The sequence below is a fragment of the Ranitomeya variabilis genome, chromosome 5 (assembly GCF_051348905.1).
Source record: "Ranitomeya variabilis isolate aRanVar5 chromosome 5, aRanVar5.hap1, whole genome shotgun sequence".
In the NCBI taxonomy this organism is placed as follows: domain Eukaryota; kingdom Metazoa; phylum Chordata; class Amphibia; order Anura; family Dendrobatidae; genus Ranitomeya; species Ranitomeya variabilis.
In genome coordinates this window covers 302,116,356-302,130,762 of record NC_135236.1, presented here as the reverse complement: position 1 = coordinate 302,130,762, position 14,407 = coordinate 302,116,356, and the positions used below count along the sequence as shown (strand labels likewise).

The 14,407-nt window shown below is 43.0% G+C and overlaps 2 protein-coding genes across 2 annotated transcripts in view; both read right to left on the bottom strand.

Annotated features, from left to right (window-relative positions):
* Window positions 1–983: 983 nt before the first annotated feature.
* Window positions 984–14,407, bottom strand: part of LOC143774996 (store-operated calcium entry regulator STIMATE-like) — a 109,816-nt gene continuing 96,392 nt past the window's right edge. The window contains exon 8 of the mRNA XM_077262811.1: window positions 984–1,389. Within this exon, the coding sequence (XP_077118926.1) occupies window positions 1,351–1,389 (39 nt within the window). The 3' untranslated portion in view covers window positions 984–1,350. The remainder of the gene's footprint in view (window positions 1,390–14,407) is intronic.
* Window positions 5,350–14,407, bottom strand: part of LOC143773418 (uncharacterized) — a 31,232-nt gene continuing 22,174 nt past the window's right edge. The window contains exons 2-5 of the mRNA XM_077260874.1: window positions 7,382–7,471; window positions 7,068–7,287; window positions 6,815–6,974; window positions 5,350–6,704 (exon numbers count right to left, since the gene is read on the bottom strand). Coding sequence (XP_077116989.1) covers window positions 5,654–6,704; window positions 6,815–6,974; window positions 7,068–7,287; window positions 7,382–7,471 — 1,521 coding nt within the window. The 3' untranslated portion in view covers window positions 5,350–5,653. The remainder of the gene's footprint in view (window positions 6,705–6,814; window positions 6,975–7,067; window positions 7,288–7,381; window positions 7,472–14,407) is intronic.

Below are 14,407 nucleotides of genomic sequence, written 5' to 3'. Positions count from 1 at the left end.
TTTTTCTAAGCTTTATAGTGTAGTTTTAGGTCAGGGAGGGATGATTAGGGATGAGCTAGCAAGGTGCAGGGACAGGTAGTAATGGCTACTTGCGGACATGTGCGGCAATTGCGGTTTTGCACTTGCGGTGATACAAAAAAACACTGCTAGCAGTGTTTTTTTCCATTGCTGCAAGTACTGCATTTGCCGGATCGCTGCAAAACCGCAAGTGCCGCACATTTCTGCAAGTCCCATAGGGAATGAATGAGGCAGAACGCAGTATTGCCGTAAGTGATCCGTTACGTGGCAGATGCGGAAAAACTGCCGGATCTGCTGCAAAAGGCTGCTTTCACATCAGCGGTTTTTGCCAAAGTCACTGCCGATAGTGTCATACTCACCAATGGGGGAGGCAGCACTAAAAGTGCCTAGGGCAGCATAAACTCTAAGTACGGCCCTGGCTACAGTAATTAAAAATATATATATATTTTTGTGTAAATACAACATAGTTAGTCTACAGACTGAAGTAACAGTTTAGAGGCTGCGGCTAAAATTATTTTATTTATGCTACGGTTAAGAAATCCTGCAAAAGAGACACACAAAAAAATCTCTATGCAAGACAATATATAAAATAGCAGAAGAGGCAATTGTGGTTATATTATGGTTGCTTTAAGTTTCATCATTATTATTTTGTAACATTTTTATAGATACAAAATTTATGTTTGGATCTACAAAAATGTTCCGGAATAATTAATTTAAACCACAAAATTATATTCTGGGTTTGACAAAACACACATTTCTATTGGCTCTATTCCACACTGGTTTTCTATTGCAATGGATGTTTGACAAATTGCCATCTTAATTTTACCAGGTAGAACAGAGCAGCAGATAAAGGTCAGTAGAAACATGAAGAAACATCACTTTTACCCCAGTATATACAATCCTTAGTGAGACAAGATGAAATGGACAGTTTAATTTGATTTTGTATGTACTGAACCAATGGGCATTGCAATGGCTGCTTTATTTTTTAAGCAACAGCAATATATTAAAGGCATGTCTAACACTTTGATAAAAAGTAGTGAAAAGAATTATACCAAAGAGTTTGCGTAACTGCTGCAAAAACGGGACAAAAAAAAAACAATACCGCATAATATGGAATTAAAATGGCAGTAAGAGTTTCTGAGTCTGAGCATATGCTGGATGCCACTGTGAAAGTAGCGGATGTTCTTCATTCACTAGACGTTATGAATAGAATTGTGGAATAATCGTTGCATTGCCCACATTATTTATGTGCCCGTTATTAGCGAACTTGGAGGAACTCATCCCAGAAGTGATAATCACAAGCAGCAAAGAGCTGGATTTCTTACTCTCATGTTAACAATAAGTACGAACAGGTGATGATCCAAGCAAGACCTGAAATCAGAAACATATGACTAGAAGTAAAGAACTACAGATTTTATCATCTAACACGCCACATTAATCACATTGCAATCATATAAATTGGACCTTTGTGAAAATGATGTTCCACTTTAAAGCTGAAACTAAGAATGAACACAGCTGCCCACCACATCTTCAAGACATGTAAATGTAAAAAGTCAGGGGGAGAGGCTAAAACTGGTAGATGGGGTCATGATGAACAACAGTCCGCAGATTTACTAACGCTAGCACAATGACACAATTACAATGTAGCATGCACAAGCTGAGTGCACAAGCTAGTGAACACCGCATGACAAGTATAGTGCTGATGTTGTGCACTAACTTATACTTTGCTTTATTTGCCTTAATTTTCCTGCATGGAAAAGTAGAGAAATGCTCTCATACATAACTTTAAAGCCATATCCCCTGTATAATGGAACAAATTACTCTTTTATTCCTTCTTTAATGCTTAATATTGGGAGGTTGAGATAGCATCAAAAATGTTCGTCATGTAGTGAATTTAAGAATATTACAGATCTGCATCTTCTGTGTCTGTCATTAGCTGGAACCAATTGAAAGAAACACAATCATCACACTGTAAAACACACTTTGGGTACCCCTGGTTGGAACTATAGGTAAAGTAAATGTCCCTATTACTTAGATGTAGCCTATCCATCACTCAGAGCAGACAGATAAGATGTTATTTAGACTGCCCAGGCAAAATCAAATAACCAATGAATTTCATCTCCAAATGACGTGCATTTTCATGATTTTACAGGTCTGGAAAATGGAACACTTTCATGATGTTACATGGGAAATACAATTCTAAAATAAGCAAGACTGTAAAACCTATGTTGTACAACAGTGTATCCAGAAGAGTAAAATGACTTCAAAAAGCTGCCCTTCCAAGAAATAGTTCAAAGGAACAGCGCTATTACTTTTGGTGGCAAAGTTTCTAGGTTAGTTAACGTGGACATTAAGTTTATGGGAGACATTAAAAGGGGTATTCCCATCTCCAAAATCCTATCCCAATATGTAGTAGGTGTAATAATAATAATAATAATATAAAATACCTCCAATTAGAAATGTAGTACAGTTCTTCTAATTCGCTATGTCTTTCCTCATGTGCAAGCATTGCCGGACTCTAGGTATCCATGGTTACGACCACTAGCAACTTGCTAACTATCACTATATCAGTGGTCGTAACCATGGATATCTAAGGTCCTACAATACCTGCACATGAGGTAAGAAACTATACTACATTTCTAATTTGAGATATGTGCTAATATTATTATTACACCTACTACATAATGGGATGTGATCTTGGAAATGGGAAAACCCCTTAAAAGTAAACATGTAATTTGGATGAAAATGCAAAATTTCTACATGGCTCAGGATGGCTATGCTATTTTACTTTTTGATACACCCGGATGTTTTTATGCCTCCTTAGGGGGGACTAGTGGGGTATGTACTGTGCCGGCTGAGCTTCCATGAGTATGTACCACTGACTTCCTATTCTTCTCACAATGCATTATATTACATTACACAAAGCATTGGGAAAGCTGGGTTACATGGCTTTTATTTTCAGGGTTAGAACTGTTCCTAAAAATCCTTACAACATATATCGAGAGGGCAAGGTCGTATATGGTACAATGGTGCATGACATTGTTATAATTCATGACAATGTTGTGAATTACCAGAAGTATAACCTAGCATTCTGATCAGTAAGGCAGCAGATGTCTGGGTATGTTCTGTATATCAGGGTGAGATCATGATTTCATAAAGCAGAAAATGGAAGGTGCATGACTTAGGCTAGTTTCACACTAGCGTTTACTGCATAACGTCGCAAATCCGTTTTTTTGCCGAAAAAACGGATGCGTCAAAAAAGTGAAAAACGGTGACAAACGTATGCCACGCATCCAGCATTTCGACGGATCCGTCGCAAATCCGCTAAACGTTTCCGTCGAAAATACTGGATGCGTTGCATACGTTGCATACGTTTTACCATCCGTTGTATCTGTTTTTCCGACGGATCCGTTTTTAAAAGGGGAGGCTCCCAAAATTTGATTGGCTACTGGAAAATTTGAAAAACTATATAGTACTGTATTTACAGCCCATCTTTGTGGGTTTTAGTTTTGTGGCAGCGATGGAAGGTGTTCTTGGGAGGATTGCTAGTTTGGTTACCGACGTTATCTTTGAGACGAATCGCCTGGATATCATAGTGCGGGAGAAGGAGGCGGCAGCGGAAAGACGTAGGATGCTTCTGCAGCAACGGAGACGGAGGCGACTGTGGATTCATCCGATTAATCAACTACGGATGACCCGGGGTGTCCAGTCCACTCTCTACCTGGAGTTGCGGCACAATCCACACAAATTCCACAACTACGTGCGGATGAGGATTGAACATTTCGATTTTTTGCTTGCAAAAATGGAGGATGTCATCCGAAGACAGGATACAAGGATGAGGCTTGCCATCACACCGGCGGAGCGGCTGATGGTGACCCTGCGGTAAGCCTCTTTTTTTTATTTCATTGCTGATATTGGATGTTATATTACACGCTGCAGACAATACTGCGCTGCCATATTGCGCACTATTTTCTGCAGCATGTAGTTTTGGTTTTCTTGGCGGACATTCCACTGCTTTATTTAAATGTCATTGCTGATATTGAATGTTAGATAACAGACTGCAGAAAATACTGCGCTGAAATATTGCGTTGCATTTTCTGCATTTTTTTTTTTTGTTTTGTTTTTTGGGTTTGATGACATGCAACTGCTTTTTTTCTCTCATTGCTCATTTCGAATGTTATATTACACGCTGCAGACAATACTGCGCTGGCATATTGCGCACTATTTTCTGCAGCATGTAATTTGGGTTTTCTTGGCGGACATTCCACTGTTTTTTTACACTGGTTTCATGCTGGTTTTATTGGGTGTCCCGTCCTTAAAAAAAAAATAACAGTGCCATATTAAAACTTGTTGGTCTGTGCAATTTTTTCTAACATTTTTTTTTTTTTTTTTTAAAGTTTCCTAGCTACGGGTGAATCTATGACTTCGCTCCATTATCAGTTCAGGCTGGGCATTTCAACTATCTCTGGAATAGTGAAGGACACATGTCGGGCTGTTTGGACCACTTTGCAACCAGAGTATATCCCCCAACCATCCATGGAAATCTGGTTGCGAAGTGCTGAAGAGTTTCAGCAAATTTGCAATTTCCCTAATTGTGTGGGTGCAGTTGACGGGAAACATATAAGGATTGCGAAACCGGCAGGAACAGGATCGGAGTATTATAATTATAAGAAGTATTTCTCCATCGTCCTTATGGCTATTGCAGACGCCAACTGCAGGTTCCTTGCCGTGGACATCGGAGCATATGGACGGTCCAACGATTCGCAAGTTCTTAAAAACTCTCCAATGGGTCGTTGCCTTTATGGAGAGACCTACGATTTCCCGCCAGCCACACCACTGCCAGGAACAAATGACCCAGCCCTGGAATATGTTTTTGTAGGTGATGAAGCCTTTCAACTGTCGCCGCACCTACTGAAACCGTACAGTAGCCGGAACTTAAACCATACCAAGCGGGTCTTTAATTACCGGCTTACTAGAGCACGAAGAGTAGTGGAGTGTTCCTTTGGCATATTGACGGCGAAGTGGCGAGTTCTGCTGACGGCTATCAAGCTGAAAACAACAACTATAGACGAGGTAGTTAAAGCCTGTGTGGTGCTCCACAACTTTGTCCTGTCAAAGGAGCCCGTTTCTTTGGATGATGAAGAGTTGGAGACCACCTTGTGGGACTACCGCAGCAGCTCGGTTCGCTCTACAAGTTCAGTTACAAGGATGAGGGACCAGTTTGCCGATTATTTTGTCTCACCTGTCGGGCGGATCCCGTGGCAAGACATGATTGTGTAACCTGTTTCCCATGTGTAACCTGTTTCCCATGTGTAACCTGTTTCCCATGTGTGTTTTTTATGTAAAAAAAGTGTTTCAGCCCCCCCCCAAAAAAAGGCCCAAAAGCGTGGTTTTCTTGCTAGTAAAACCATTATGTTATACCTTTTACATGTCTGGTGTTTGTTTTTATTAAACCTTTTTTTTATTATATTACCTTATTAAATCCACACACACACAAAGAGTAGAATTGTAATCAGAAATTTATTTTATCTCTTTTTTTTTTTTTTGTTTTGCAAAAAAAATATATTTTTATTTTCCAACTTTTTTTTTGAAAAATTTGAACATTTTTTATAATATTATTTACATTAATAACACTTTACAAATTTTCAAAGTGTTGGGTGGAGATATGAGAGGAGGAGGGGCAGGAAGGTTGGACCACGTCGATAGGTGGGGAAACCCTACTTGTTTGGGGTGCAGTGGAAGGGGGGGTTAAACCAAGAGGCTGACCAGAGGGGGGTGGTGTTGGGGTAGGGGGAAGAGAAAAGTTGAGTAAGGAAAACATTGGGGAAGTAATTTGGTCTGGGGGCCGGGATTGTTGTGGGGACTGGGTCGGGTATTGTGACTGGGTAGGGTAGTGGGACTGGCGTGGGGTTTGGTAATGGTGCTGGTGTGGGGATTGGAGCTGGGTTTGGTAATGGTGCTGGTGTGGGTATTGGGGCTGGGTTTGGTAATGGGGGGTATGGTGTGGAAATGGGGCCTTGGGTGGAATTGGAGTGGAGGTGTGGGGAGGTGTGTGGGTCGATTCATTAATGGCCTGCAGTGCAGCATTATGGCAGGTATTCATTACCCGCATCTGTTGCTCAAAAGAAAGCTTCTCCATGCTCATGAGCATGGATTGGAAAAAAAGATTGGCCGGATCGGGACTTACAGCTGAATGCAGCCTATCCAAGCGACTGCTGGTTTCACGGCTTGTTTCACTGATGCGTGATTGCACCATGTTGAAACCAGCAGTCACTTGCTCTCCCAAAATTTTGAAAGAGCCTTGGAAGGATGCATTCAGGTGTAAGAACTCAGGAGCATAGCTCCTTTCCTGACCCCTCTGTCGCTGCCGCCACGAACCTAATGGTGGTGTCGAGGTGGCAGGATCAGAGGGGTGGGGTAAAGGGAACGCTAACTGTTCAGCATCAGATGCGAGCAATGAAGCCTGCAATAATGCTCCACTGCTTGGGGCGGATGAAGTAGAGGGGTCAGAGGAGGGGACAGAGGGGTCAGAGGAGGGGACAGAGGGGTCAGAGGAGGGGACAGAGGGGTCAGAGGAGGGGACAGAGGTGTGGGGCCTACCGACGTGGCCCTCAGTGGCGGACTCAGGAGGGATCGCTCCAGAGGGCGCAGAGGAAGATGCAGGCGCCCGGTGGCTGGAGAAGGTGCTGTGAAAGAAAAAAAAAAAAAATTAATACATTGGAATGAAAAAGCCCTGACTGAAAGCAAACTAAGTAGACAGGTTAACATGGTTATTAGTGGGCTGTAGAATACTTACACTCTGCTTAGCATGGTTCGCCTCAGGAAGGAGAGGGCCTGGCCATATTTATATTTGCTCCTCTTCCTTCCTGCAGAGCCACTCGGGGCCTTCATCTCATCGTTGAATTCCCTCTTAAAGCGATCCCTCAGTGACCGCCACCGCTTCCTAATCTTTCCAACTGTGAAGACAAGAATCAAAAGAAAAAACAAAAAATTGGTAAATGCAATACATTACAGTCAGCTCAAAACATCACTGGAAAGTGAATACTTACCTAGTTTGCTCTGCTGCTGAGGATGAAGGCTCTCCCGCCTTGGAAACAGGTTGCGACACACTTCGTCCCAGAGCCGACGGGAGACACCGGTATCAGCATGCCTACGGTCAGCCATGTTCCACAGCGGCTCCCGCTCGCGAACCTCCTCGATGAGATTCTCAATATCAATGTCGTCATCATCATCATCATCATCCTCTTCTGCGGGAGCACGCTGTGAAGCCTGTGCCAAAAAAAAAAAAGGAAAACAAACAAATTAGTACACTGAAACACTAAAGTACCAATAGAATACCCCTCCCAAAAAAAAAAAAACTCACTGATGGCCGACCGCGGCGACGAGTCCGCCGACTCTGGGAGTGTCTGGGAGAGCCTTCAGCGGCAGCAGCAGGAGCAGCAGCAGCAGCAGCCTGAAATAAAGGAAACAAATTCTCAGTAATGTAGGCATATATTTTCTGTGTTTAGTTATGTATGAAAATCTGTTTTGTGTATGGTGCAGTGTGATGTGCGAAAAAACTGTTTCACCACTACTTACACTTGGTTCCTCCTCCACTAGCATCTCTCCACCCGTCTCGCCCCCTTCTGACAGCTCCTCATCTGATTCAGCTTCCTGTTGAAACATAATTTATGCATGTGGTTAGACATCAAAATGTAATTTAAAAAAAAAAAAAAAAAAATAAACCCATTTTTTGCGTTAACTTTTACCGATACACGCTGTTGTTGTGGAGGAGGGCTGTCAGAAGAGGACATTGTTTTGTGGTCCTGGTGGGCAGCGGCTGTGGTCCTGGTGGGCAGCGGCTGTGGTCCTGGTGTTTCTGTAAGTTAGGCCGGGGTCACACTAGACCGTAATACGGACGAGTGCTATGCGATAAAAAATCGCATAGCACTCGGCCCAATGTTAATCTATGGTCCAGCTCCCATCATCCGATATTTTCTCCACCGTATTTCGGATCCCAGGGAACTCGCAGCAGGCTGCGATTGTCAGCGTATCTCGGCCGAGACTCGCCAATGCAAGTCTATGGGGGCGAGAAAAAATCGGATTACACACGGACCATGCGTGTGCATTGCGAGAAATACGCAGCGGTGTTCTATAGAAAAGCCGGTAATTCAATTGCCGGCTTTGCATTTCTCCTGCACAAACCCGACAGGATATGAGACATGGTTTACATACAGTAAACCATCTCATATCCCCCTTTTTTTTGCATATTCCACACTACTAATGTTAGTAGTGTGTATGTGCAAAATTTCAGCGCTGTAGCTGCTAAAATAAAGGTTTAAATGGCGGAAAAAATTGGCGTGGGCTCCCGCGCAATTTTCTCCGCCAGAGTGGTAAAGCCAGTGACTGAGGGCAGATATTAATAGCCAGGAGAGGGTCCATGGTTATTGGTCCCCCCGTGGCTAAAAACATCTGCCCCCAGCCACCCCAGAAAAGGCACATCTGGAAGATGCGCCTATTCTGGCACTTGGCCACTCTCTTCCCACTCCCTGTAGCGGTGGGCTATGGGGTAATGAAGGGTTAATGCCACCTTGCTATTGTAAGGTGACATTAAGCCAGATTAATAATGGAGAGGCGTCAATTATGACACCTATCCATTATTAATCCAATTGTATGAAAGGGTTAAAAAACACACACACACACATGATTTAAAAGTATTTTAATGAAATAAACAGCGGTTGTTTTAATAATTTATTGCTCTCTCAATCCATCAGCAACACCCTCGCTTGACAAAATAATAAACACACAATATACATACCTTCTGATGTCCGATCATGTCCCACGCGGTAATCCATCTGAAGGGGTTAACTAATATTACAGGCAGAGCTGCGATAAACCACTCGCTCGTGCCTGTAATCCCCGGGTGCTGAAAGTAAAGCAGTGATCTATACTTACATTCAGTCGCGGTGATGCGCCCCCTGGTGGATGTCCTCATATGACCTGGAGCGTGGGAAAAAGTTCCCAGGCTGCAGTTCATGAGAACATCCAGCAGGGGCGCATCACCGCGACTGAATGTAAGTATAGATCACTGCTTTCCTTTCAGCACCCGGGGATTACAGGCACGAGCGAGTGGTTTATCGCAGCTCTGCCTGTAATATTAGTTAACCCCTTCAGATGGATTACTTCGTGGGACGTGACAGTTCATCAGAGAGGGTATGTATCTTGTGCGTTTATTATTTTGCCAAGCGAGGGTCTGAAAATGGAATGAGAGAGCAATAAATTATTAAAACCGCTGTGTTTATTTCATTAAAATACCTTTTAATCATGTGTGTGTGTGTTTTTTAACCCTTTCAGACAATTGGATTAATAATGGATAGGTGTCATAATTGACACCTCTCCATTATTAATCTGGCTTAATGTCACCTTACAATAGCAAGGTGGCATTAACCCTTCATTACCCCATAGCCCACCACTACAGGGAGTGGGAAGAGAGTGGCCAAGTGCCAGAATAGGCGCATCTTCCAGATGTGCCTTTTCTGGGGTGGCTGGGGGCAGATGTTTTTAGCCACGGGGGGGCCAATAACCATGGACCCTCTCCTGGCTATTAATATCTGCCCTCAGTCACTGGCTTTACCATTCTGGCGGAGAAAATTGCGCGGGAGCCCACGCCAATTTTTTCCGCCATTTAACCCTTTATTTTAGCAGCTACAGCGGCCAAATTTTGCACATACACACTACTAACATTAGTAGTGTGGAATATGCAAAAAAAGGGGGATATGAGATGGTTTACTGTATGTAATCATGTCTCATATCCTGTCGGGTTTGTGAAGGAGAAATGCAAAGCCGGCAATTGAATTACCGGCTTTTCACAGATATCGCGCTGAATGAAATATAAATACAGAATATATATATATGTGTCTCAATGACACATATATATATATATATATATATATATATATATATATATATATATATATACTGTATATATGTTTTCCCGAACATTTGAGCACATAAATCCATTAGATGTCGGTTTTGCAAGCTTGCGAGAAAATCTCGGCATACGGATGCCATACGGATGTCACACGGATCATTTGATGCGAGGAAATCGCATCCTCGCACTGCACACGGATCACTGTTTTTGAAACATTTGTGCGATTCTCGGCCGTGAAAAACGGACCGTTTTTTTATACGTTAAGTGTGTCCCCGGCCTTAAAGAGACACTTGCAATCTGCTCGACACATTGAAGTAGCAGATTGTGGGTCTTCAAAACTTACTTCTAACACTTAGCTGTGGTCCTGGTGGGCAGCGGCTGTGGTCCTGGTGGGCAGCGGCTGTGGTCCTGGTGTTTCTGTAAGTTAAAGAGACACTTGCAATCTGCTCGACACATTGAAGTAGCAGATTGTGGGTCTTCAAAACTTACTTCTAACACTTAGCTGTGGTCCTGGTGGGCAGCGGCTGTGGTCCTGGTGGGCAGCGGCTGTGGTCCTGGTGTTTCTGTAAGTTAAAGAGACACTTGCAATCTGCTCGACACATTGAAGTAGCAGATTGTGGGTCTTCAAAACTTACTTCTAACACTTAGCTGTGGTCCTGGTGGGCAGCGGCTGTGGTCCTGGTGGGCAGCGGCTGTGGCTGCGGTCCTGGTTTATCTGTTAATATGTATAATGGATCTATAGTTAGACCACCCCCTGAACTAGGTAATGTTCAATGATAAACACCCTACTGAAATGATGTCAGAAATGTTCATACAGGTGAACAACAAAAACCCCCAAAAAGTTGCACGTTATACCATTCATTTCCATGTCCCAAAAAATAAAATTTTAAAATGTTAACACTATGAAAAAATATATTTGACACATTTTATTTTAAAAAAATAACCCCCCCCCCAAAAAAAAAAAAAAAAAAAAACTTTACAAGTTAACCTTTATTAAAAAAATGAGCCCTCAACCAACCCTGTATTGCATGTGTAACCATTGGTACATACACCAGTTTTAAATTTACCTTTATGAAATAATACTACGGACATTTTTTTAAAACACATTTTATTATTATTATTTTTTTTCTCTCTTTTTTTAAAAATCACAATTAGGAGCTGACATGCTCTTTATTTTAAATACAAGTACTTCAACTGCTAATGGTTATAACAGTAATTAAAATAAAATCAACACTTTTATTAAATAGAAAAACCCCACACTCACACATTCAAACCACAAGCTGCAGACCGCTAGACTTTTTTAAAAAACACATCAGATTTAAAAAAAAAAAAAAAAAAAAAAAAAAACACATTTAAACCACATGCTGCACAGACCACTATACAGTCCATACATCAGAAAAAGGCAAATAACCAATTACAGCATGGACAAATGCACATGCAATCAACAAGACGTACACAAAAAACATGCATGGTATGTGTCCACATTCCGGATCGCATCAGAATTTGGTCAGGATTTCCCATCAGTATTTGTAAGCCAAAACCAGGAGTGTAAAAATTAGGTAAAGTATAATAGGAAAACAGGCACACTTTTGATTTTATCACCCACTCCTGATTTTGGCGTACAAATACTGATGGAAAATCCTGACCACATCCTGATGCAATCCTGCACATGGACACATACCCTCCCACATGAACAGGCATAAAATTGGCAAAGGCATAATAAGGTGCAGGCACATGATACAAAATCACACAGCCGTAAAAAAAATACACACATACACATGCACGCACATAGCTTTATGCAAATACACATATGTACAACAAAGGCAGAAAGGTGAACCCAATCAGAAGACGCATACACACACACACACACACATTACACACACACATACAAAAGGCTGACAATCCTTTGGCTGAAGCAGCAGGTCTTCACAGTGGCTGGAATCAGGCTGCATCTGGACTCTAGCATGGCACTGGCTGGTGCAGGACGATGGCAGGCCTCAGGTTCTCTTCAGGTTTTAAGCTCTTTCTGTAGTCAGTACCTCATATACACACACAAATGCACAGGCACACAGATGCACACAAAAATTGCAATACTCACACTGGCTCTATGGTGGCTGGCTCCTGTGGCTGGAGTCCTGTGGCTGGAGTCCTGTGGCTGGAGTCCTGTGGCTGGCTCGGGTCTTGTGGCTGGCTGGGGTCCTGTGTCTGTCTCCTGTGGCTGGCTCTATGGTGGCTGGCTCCTGTGGCTGGCTGGGGTCTTGTGGCTGGCTGGGGTCCTGTTGCTGGCTGGGCTCTTGCTGGCAGTCTTCTCTCTGGCTCTTGCTGGCAGTCTTCTCTCTGGCTCTTGCTGGCAGTCTTCTCTCTGGCTCTTGCTGGCATATGTGGGGTTGAAGGCCCAGGCCAGGTTTATATAGATTTGGGGGTGTCTGACCAATTGGCAACAAAATACTTCTTCTGAGCATGCTCAGTGTAAAAAAAACGTATTGCAGCGCTGTATTGCGTCGTACGACGTGTCCCGACGCATCCGTCGCTCATAGGCTTCCATTGCAGCCAACTAGTAAAATAACTTGGCACACACGTGATCTGATGCTTCGTGAGATTTAATAAGAGGAGAGTACATACAGACGTTTCGGTCATGGACCTTCCTCAATGTACCTCTCTCAGAATTGATTGTCTGATAAGCGGTTTTTTTTGGGGCGTAAGGTACCCAAATCCAGGCTGTGAGTCAGTCTGGCACTAAAGATGATCGCATCCAGACGCGGTATCCACCGCTCGTCCTTAGTGTGAGCACATCCATTGCAGCCAACGACGTATGCCGCAGGATGCGTCGCGACACGTTTTTTAGGCGGAGACAAAAAACGTTACAATCTACGTTTTTTTGAGACGACGTGTCGCCAAATTTCGACGCATCCGTCGTAAAACGTACACGACGTATGCCAATCCGTCGCCATACGTCGCCAATACAAGTCTATGGGGAAAAAACGCATCCAGCAAAAAGTTTTGCTGGATGCGTTTTTTCTGAAAAAAGACGTTTTGAAATGTAATGCAGTTAACGCTAGTGTGAAAGTAGCCTTAGATACTTGTACTAGTAAGCAGTGAGATAACAATCTGGAAGTGCATTACCATGGGAATGGGATGCCAACACAGATCTGAGGCGAACCATTGTTGTGTGGATAAGGAACAGTGAGAATTGGAGCATAAAGGTCAGTAACAGAAGTTGAGAAGCAGAATACGAGGATACAGAGCGCACAATAATTCTCTCTGTGTTCAGAAAATCTGATCAAAAGATATGGAAAATGTCACTTTTACTTGGAGATGAAAAGTTATTTCCTTTTACAAAAATTAACTTGCTTGTATCATTCCAGCTTAACAAGACGCCAAAGTACTGTAAAAGCCTATACATAAGTCCCCAAGTGCAGCGTGTTGGAGAAAGGCCTGCCCAGCACTACATTCATAGCACAAATTACAGACTGTGACATATATAGTTATACAGTATGTGCGAAATAAACACTCAAATAAGCGAGCAGCTATACAACCCCCCCCCCCCCCAAAAAAAAAAAAAAAAGTGCCTTTAGCCTGCACTTTATTATAGACGCTTAACACTTGTGCTTTTTGCTATGATAAGGTTTTAGCACTGGCTATCTTTACATGGATCAGATTTCTGCACCTTGTAGGCACAAGTCCTAACTTCGGGTACTGTCACACAGTGGCACTTTGGTCGCTACGACGGCACGATCCGTGACGTTGCAGCGTCGTCTGATTATCACTCCAGCGTCGTAGACTGCGGTCACACTTTGCAATACACGACACTGGAGCGATAATTTCATGACGTATTTGCGATGTAGAAGCCATTGGTTATTATGCGCACATCGTATACAATATCGTGCACACCTTTGTCACACGATGCGATCATGCCGCCACAGCGGGACACTAGACGACGAAAGAAAGTTTCAAACGATCTGCTACGATGTACGATTCTCAGCGGGGTCCCTGATCGCAGTAGCGTGTCAGACACAGCGAGATCGTATGGATATCGCTGGAACGTCACGGATCGTGCCGTCGTAGCGACCAAAGTGCCACTGTGAGACAGTACCCTTAGTTGCTTATGCGAACATTTAGATAAAAGGTTTTAGATGTCGTGGCTTATAGGGGTATATCCACTTTTATGGCACCTTCACAGTATATTAAGGGTATGTGCACACGTTGCAGATTGGCCTGCAGAATTTTCTGCAGAGAATCTGCATCTCTTGGCAGAAAACGCAGGCCAAAATGTTTGCGGATTTAATGCGGAATTGATGCGGATTTCTTGCGGATTACTTGCAGATTTCTTGCAGATTGTCATGCGCTTTTTGATGTGCGGATTTGCCTTACTCAATGTATAGTCAATGGGTGCAGAAACGCTGCGTTTCCGCACAAAGAATTGACATGCTGCGGAAAAAAAAACACAGCAAACCACGCAGATTTTTCCGCAGCATGTGC